The sequence below is a fragment of the Bacillus rossius genome, assembly GCF_032445375.1.
Source record: "Bacillus rossius redtenbacheri isolate Brsri chromosome 9 unlocalized genomic scaffold, Brsri_v3 Brsri_v3_scf9_1, whole genome shotgun sequence".
In the NCBI taxonomy this organism is placed as follows: Eukaryota; Metazoa; Arthropoda; class Insecta; order Phasmatodea; family Bacillidae; genus Bacillus; species Bacillus rossius.
Window position 1 is genome coordinate 8,317,908 of NW_026962012.1, and position 8,019 is coordinate 8,325,926.

The window sequence follows — 8,019 nt, forward strand, 5'->3', positions numbered from 1 at the left end:
GGAAGCCCAGCAGCACCAGCAGGTAGGCCAGCAGGATGGAGCGTGTAGTGAGAAGTGCTGACGGAGGACAGCCGACATGAGCCCGGGCTCACAGCAGGTAGACGCTGGCGATGAAGAACAGGAAGCCCAGCAGCACCAGCAGGTAGGCCAGCAGGATGGAGCGTGTAGTGAGAAGTGCTGACGGAGGACAGCCGACACGAGCCCGGGCTCACAGCAGGTAGACGCTGGCGACGAAGAACAGGAAGCCCAGCAGCACCAGCAGGTAGGCCAGCAGGATGGAGCGTGTAGTGAGAAGTGCTGACGGAGGACAGCCGACACGAGCCCGGGCTCACAGCAGGTAGACGCTGGCGACGAAGAACAGGAAGCCCAGCAGCACCAGCAGGTAGGCCAGCAGTATGGAGATTGTAGTGAGAAGTGCTGATGGAGGACAGCCGACACGAGCCCGGGCTCACAGCAGGTAGACGCTGGCGATGAAGAACAGGAAGCCCAGCAGCACCAGCAGAGAGAGCAGCAGTATGGAGATTGTAGTGAGAAGTGCTGACGGAGGACAGCCGACACGAGCCCGGGCTTACAGCAGATAGACGCTGGCCATGAAGAACAGGAATCCAGCAGCACCAGCAGAGACCAGCAGGTAGGCCAGCAGGATGGAGCGTGTAGTGAGAAGTGCCGACAGAGGACAGCCGACACGAGCCCGGGCTCACAGCAGGTAGACGCTGGCCATGAAGAACAGGAAGCCCAGCAGCACCAGCAGGTAGGCCAGCAGCAGCCAGCAGAGGAACCGCCGCACGACGCGGGTGCGCCGGTAGTGCCAGGCCAGGAAGGACGACGCGCCGCAGCACAGGATGGTGGTGAGGAAGCTCTCGGCCTGCTGGGCCGTCAGGATGGGCGGTGGCATGGCCTCCGGGTCGCTGCGCCTCAGCGCCTCGTGGAGCTGGCACATGAAGCAGCCTGGCGTGTCCCCGGCAGGCGTGGGGCTCGTCTCCTGGGGCAGACCTTGTTTCTTCTCGCCAGCCATGTCTCCCAGCTCCTCGATCAGCACCTGGAGCAACACGCATCACCTACCCTCGACAGTCCTACATGCGGCTTTCGCATAAGGTTGCTTGGCTAGTTGGTTCTTGCCTCGTCCGAGGCAAAGATTTCTTTCACGGTTCGATCAAAATTTCGTTTGTCATCTCCAGTTAAGAATTGCTACCCATGAGATGTTCCCCACGTTAACTGAAACGTCGTTGAACTCTTTGCCTGCGACGAAGTAGGAACCTACGAGCCTAACAACTTCAGTCACATATTTTATTTTTTTTATTTTTAAAGAAAATATAATTTTCTCCGAGATTAGACATCTGTTTATGTTAGCGTGTTTAACTATCTCCAATAAATTATAATAAATAATTTCTAGTAGTCGATATTAAAATGCTTAAATACATTTTTGGACTTTAAATAATGTATTTTTTGACGAAAGAGCATTTCAGTTTTATTTTTGTGATCACATTTAAATTATTAATATATATATATATATATATATATATTACATGCTGGCTAGTAAAAAGTATCATAAAGCAATTTAAGTGTAATTTTTAAGGAAATATTTCACCAACATTTTATTCGTCATTCTCTTGCTAAAAATTTTTATTTGTAAACCATTCAATAAATTTGCTTATTAGGATGCTGATATGCAAAACATATCACCAAACATTTATAGCATTATAAAATATTAATTTTACTTAGTTTTTTCTCTGTTTTCAAAGGGAGAATAGCAGTTTATTATTTCAGGAGTGAAATTGAAAATGAATAAATACTTACTACACCATTACACGAACTTTGCCTCAAAAACCAGAAGCAATCCAACGTGAAATGTAGGATAGTTATAAGCATTTTTTACGTTACATTATTTCGTTTATAATCTTCTTTAAATTCACCTACAAAAGGTTTTTAACACATAAAGTAAATTTCTGGCACTGAAAGTATAAATTATCATTATAGAGCAGCGTAGTTAATTAAAACATAGAATTTAAATGTAAAACAGTGTTTTTTAACTCAATAGGAACGCCTCGTTTAATGCGTATTCATCCGTGTTAGAGAATGTACGGTCATTGGCATAAAGTTTTGAACTATCCCAGCATTTGAAGTCATTTCTTAGAAAAATGTAAACAGAAAATAGCTTAGTTGGACAGGTATATGAACCTGGGGCTTCTGACATGCAAGTCCATTGCATTACCACTGCTCCACCAGTGTCTTACCAATATGCCACAATTAGACCACAATATTAGGAAAACTTCTCATCTAAATGTTGCAAATAAATACTTATTAAACATTCGAAATATATATTTGAGCGTTAATTAAGAAGGGTTTTCCACAAGAATAATATGTATCCTAAAGCTGAATTATTTATTTTTAAAAGATAAAATTTCAAAACTGAAAGTAAAATAAACATTACCTGAAATCCTTACACGTATTTACATTAACAGGAACAGGATAACTGTAACACATTTAAAGCTATGTTTGTTTTGAAGTTTATGCTATATTTCACTAACGCTACTGAGTATTCACTGTATTTTTTCACATTTGACGTAACATCTGCAAGAATTCGACGCTATTCCAGTTCATGAGACCAGAAGGTGTGTCCTTCCTACTGTTTAGCCATAGCTAACACATGAAAGAATTGCAAATAAAACAAGAATATGAATAAAATAGACAAGACATAGTTAGACATTCACTACAAAGTATTTATTTTCTTCCAATATATTTTTAAAGTATCTTTTTGACTCCGCATCAAATAAGGTCATATCATGTTATGGGTAATTCTCATGAAATCCCGAAATTACCTATCAATAAATTAATGAAAAATAATTAAATAAATTCATCTTCGTTTTCTCTTAAATTTGTAGTACTCATGTTACTAGAAGTGAAAAATATCGTGGTCCCCAGAATAAATGATAAATGAGTTTTGAACGAATTTATGAGCACTGAAAATAATCAAATGTGAGGGAATGATGACTGAGGTGAGGAAATGATGTTTATATTCATTTCTCATATGAAATCGTATTATTTATTTTTTAAATATCTTTATAATTCTACTAGGTTACATTAACTTAAAAATTATGAATTAAAACTCATATTGCAACTTGAAGATGAGTAAAAGAATAATTAAACCAAAACATTTTCTTATCGTAGTAGTAATCACAGTTCAATTACAACAATAAACGATCAATATAAAATTACCAAAAATGTTGTACTTATTTAGAAATGTTTAAAATCTCTTAGTGAGATTCTTGAACATTATTTTGAACAAACTTATAATATAACTGAAAATAATCAAATGTGAGGGAATGACGGTGAGGGAATGACAAAATAAACCATAACTTAAAAAATCTCGCAACATAACCTTTTGTAACCATCTAACTTTTCTCTACGCTTTCTACCTTCAAAAACATACTTTACTACGTCATCAAAATTCAAATATTACAATTACCTTCTTTATTCTTCGCTGTGATGGAATGATTGTTTAAAATGTAATCTTTAAAAAATTACAATGACATCTTCTTCCAACAAGTACTTTAACAAGCTTGAAGTCAATTTGCCATTTCGAACAAGTGACCATACTACCAACTATCAAAACCTAATGAGACTATTACTAAAGTCCTCAAGAATATACATACTTATCGACTGTTGGTAATGATGTGAGGGAATGATAATTTTTCATGGGACACATGTTAAGTCAACATTAGACAACTAGTTCATGACTTATGTTCCTGAACTCAGAGAAATTTTGAAAAGTTGTTGTATTTACAATAGACAAGCCATAGTTGCAAACAGATTTTTTAAGAAATGTTCGATAAAAACTTTAGACAATGTTTTAATCTGGAGTTTGGGACATAGTAAGGGAATGATTTTCAGAGTACTATATATTTATTATTCTTCACAAATGCCCTTACGGTTCCTAAGTTATGACCAACATTTTTAGCCTTGATGATATTCTTTCCGAAAAAAAAGAATACCATCCTAAATCGCTTAGGATTATTGTAAAAATTGGTAGGGCAGGAATTTCTAGTTTCCATGAGAATTACCCTTATACATCTTCACACGTTTTACAACGTATTGTGCGGGAGACTGTTTGTGCTACTGCCAAATCGTTCACAATGAGCAGAAAAATTTCTGCAGTCACAGAAGAAAAACATTTAAAATACTTTAATTTCAATCAGTAGTGCTTTGGGTAAAGAGGTATTTTAAAACACCAAAAATTATTATCATTTATATAAATGAAAGAAAAAGTCAATATTATATTATTCTTAAATGACACATGATTTATTAAGGCAAAAACTAAATCACATGAGGTAAAAATGTTATCAAGCTTATTTTATTCATAAGATATAAAAGTGTGATATTTTCCAATGGTCTTACATAAAAATTATTGACTCGGATAAATCACTCATTTAAAACACAAATATGTAATAAAACCCATAATTCCACATTTTATTTTGCATTTTTGAAAAGATTATGTTTAGAGTTACAAAAAAAAACGTCATTGAAAAATAATGTTCCTGCATATTGTTTTGGATCCAAACCATTAAGCCACAAGTTCACGTGACTCCCTAAGTTGGAATGTTAAAGTTCCTCCGGCACCTATCATTAATTCATATACTTCACGGTATGTGTTTTTTGACATGACAACGTCTAATAAATCGATGAACGCCGGCTGCACGCACGAAAAAGTGTCCCGTTACGCACATTGTTCTGTTGCGCTGTGTCCCGTTACGCACATTGTTCCGTTACGCTGTGTCCCGTTACGCTCATTGTACGCTTGCGCCGCATCTATCTCTCTTCCACTCGATTGGCCTATGCGTCCGAGGAGAAGAAAGACATCAGCAGCACACAACTTACATCTGCACGTGAACTGTTTCGTCGGCTGGTTATAAAGTGAAGTGAAAAGTTAATGTTTTCATTGCTTATTACAACAACAATTTCGGCAATAAAGGTTAATTATTTTTGCACTTAAAAAATCTGATTACTAGTATAATTTCAAGTATTTATTCTTTTATTATTAAAATAAAAATTATTCAATTTTATTCATAAAAGTATGCAATAATTACATCAATGTTTTGTTATGACGTCACGTTAAACTATCGTCTGTAAACCGACTTTACAGACAACCACTTTTTTATAATTAACAGTAGCGTACTGGTAAGCTGATACGTCCCAAACCTACTCAATACAATACTGTTTATTACAGAGATTTTAGCTTATTGAAAATGATTATTCTTATTAGTATAGTAGTTATTGTTCAGGAATAAGTTATTTTGGAAGAGGAATGTCTTTTCTTAAGAAATATTTTTCCTTATTCCCCCCCCCCCCCTTTTTTTTCAAATAAATCCAAAATTTACACATCAGTATAGTTCTAACAATTCTGTTAAATATAAGTTTAAATTATGAAACAACTCTAATACTGAATAAGGAACTAAGAATCATTTAAGAATAGAGTATGCTCTGAACAGCTTGGTGCGCATGAACATCTGCTATGTCTTATTTTCAGTTCAGCCAGCAGCAACTGAACACCCTCAATATGCATGTACGGCCACAGAGAAATCGTAAAACTGCTAAAGAAATAAATAATATATATATATATATATACTAGCTGACCCGGCAAACGTTGTTTTGCCATATAAATTATTTCTAGGGAATTTCTAGCTGCAGTACCCGGCGTTGCCCAGGCTGAACACAGGGTGAAGGGTACCTTTTTCGAAATCAGATGTAGTTAACAATTGTCTTCTTAATTTGAATGTCAAGTGAGCAAAATAATTTATACCACTTTCAGATCCCGACAGACGTTCTGCCAGTGTATAGTTATTTACCTGTATATATCTAAAAATTGGTGGTCTGTTTGTAGTCTAGACTCTATAAAGCACTATAGAAAAAAGCTTAAAAATAAGAGATTACTAATATTGAAAAGATTCCATTATCTAGCTAATTCTCGGCATTCATTGCCATGCCTCATTAAGTTTTGTTTTGTAATATGTTTGAAGTAGTTACACATATACAAAGCATCTATCCATCTCTCTAAACATATATTTATCTCTATCTACATCTTTATATATCTATGTATCTCTCTATCGCTATTTATCTCTATATATCTACATATTTACATATATACATCACACTATCTCTATCTCTTCTATATATAAATCTCTATATAGCTCTATACATCTATATATCTCTTTATCTAACCCATTTCATTCTCTATACCTCGCTCTATCTCAACTTATCTCTCTGTCTCTCTCTATCTCACTCTATATATATCACTCTATCTCTGACTCTCTTTTATATTTAAATAAATTGTGTCATGCGTGCGCACTTATACAACAAAAACAGACGAAGTTCCGCTCTATAATATGAAATAAACACATTTTTTGAAACGAATTGTGCTCCAACTATTGCAAAATAGTTATACCGTCTCAGAAACCTTCACGGACATGCGCATAACAAATCACCAATATTTCATCGCAATTGGATGAATGGTATAGGAACGCATACGGCACAAACAAACGATAATTAAAGACATGACAAACACATCAAACGATGGTGTGTTTAAAATTCAAGGCAAATAACTCTATCTATTGACGAAGTTAAGAACCAAACTGTTATTAGCACCTTTATTTTGCTAGCCGCTGCGAGCTCCACTAAGCGGGATGGTTTCACCAAGGAGAAAAATATGAATATGCCAGACCTTACTTTGTGTATGATCGTGTGGCAGACATAAAGAAATGAAACTCACTCACTATTTGTATATCTATAACCTATGATTTTTTATGTTATAAAATGAAATTATCAGTTTTTCACTCCCTTAGGGATGGAATTTCATATTAATATGTGGTCTATGTGTTAATCCAGGTAATGAGCTCGCGGTAGGCGGGGAAGGTTGATCAAGTGTTAATTGATAAGCTTTCGATTGGGGTTGAAAAATATAAAATTGTATTAAAAATTAGGGGTTGGTGATAGAAGGGTGAAAATTAAGGGTTGTATTAATTTTTTAATGCCACATTATAAAAAAATTAAAATGAAAAATTTTGTCCATAAATTAAAAAATGTTTGGGGTGGACAACCCTTATCACTTAGGGGTATGAAAAATAGATAGTAGCCTACTGAATATGCATACAAAATTTGATAAAAATCGGTCAAGCCGTTTCGGAGGAGTATGATAACTAACACTGTGACACGATAATTTTATATATAAGATAGTATGTAAATTACCCGTATTTTAATTTGTAGTTATTATTGGGTTCACTATTGTTCACATGATACTTAAACCAAACACACACAGTATAGTTACACTTAATCTCTCACCTTTTAATCCCTAATATGTCGACAGTTCTGACACAAACACATTCGTGGCAGCGCAGACGCTTCGGGCGTTCCCCAGGTGCAACGGCGCAAGCAGCTGACTGAGCGCTGGTCTTATCCGAGAGATACCGTAATCTTATCAGGGAACTGACGCTCAAAGCGAACGTTTGTTGCGCAGAAACCCCGGCCACGAATTTGGTACGGGACGACGAAGCATTGTGATGTAAGTGTTCACCGCCTCTCTCCGGGAGGGTGACATTCTTGATGTCCTCACGACCTTCGGTCTCCGTCCAGCTGAAGCAGTGGCGGGCAACCATCCTATCCGTATGCCGCTCTGAACATTCTATAGAAACGATTCCGAAATTGCGTCATATTTCCCCAAAAAAATATGACTCTAAGGAACCTTTTTAGTGCTACGACTTAGACCGATATAGCTGAAAGTGTATTGTTGTTACAGTATCATTAAATAAGAACAATGACTGAGGTTTAATTTTTTTTTTCAATTATTATAAAATCATTTTCTCACTCACATTCATTAAAATATTTTTTAAGTGGCTTATAAAAGCTTCAGAGCCACTTGTTTGTGGGCTGACTGCTTAAAAACACCCACACATCTCCAATTTAAGGCTTTCATCTACCACCACGGTGTGATTTTAGCTTTCACGATGATTTAAATTTCACGCGAAGAAA

General features: G+C 36.5%; 1 protein-coding gene across 2 annotated transcripts; it reads right to left on the reverse strand.

The window, feature by feature from the left end:
* Positions 1-233: 233 nt before the first annotated feature.
* LOC134542685 (uncharacterized) lies at positions 234-7,418 on the reverse strand. 2 transcript variants are annotated; one of them, XM_063387140.1, is made up of 2 exons: positions 7,333-7,418; positions 234-1,039 (listed from the first exon to the last, which is right to left on the reverse strand). In XM_063387140.1, exon 2 carries the CDS (start codon positions 1,013-1,015, stop codon positions 698-700), a length of 318 nt encoding a protein of 105 aa, XP_063243210.1. In that variant the 5' UTR covers positions 1,016-1,039; positions 7,333-7,418; the 3' UTR covers positions 234-697. The 2 variants fall into 2 exon arrangements, with proteins under 2 accessions (XP_063243210.1, XP_063243211.1); XM_063387141.1 differs by having other exon boundaries at positions 234-1,058; positions 7,333-7,399.
* Between the last annotated feature and the right edge of the window lie 601 nt (positions 7,419-8,019).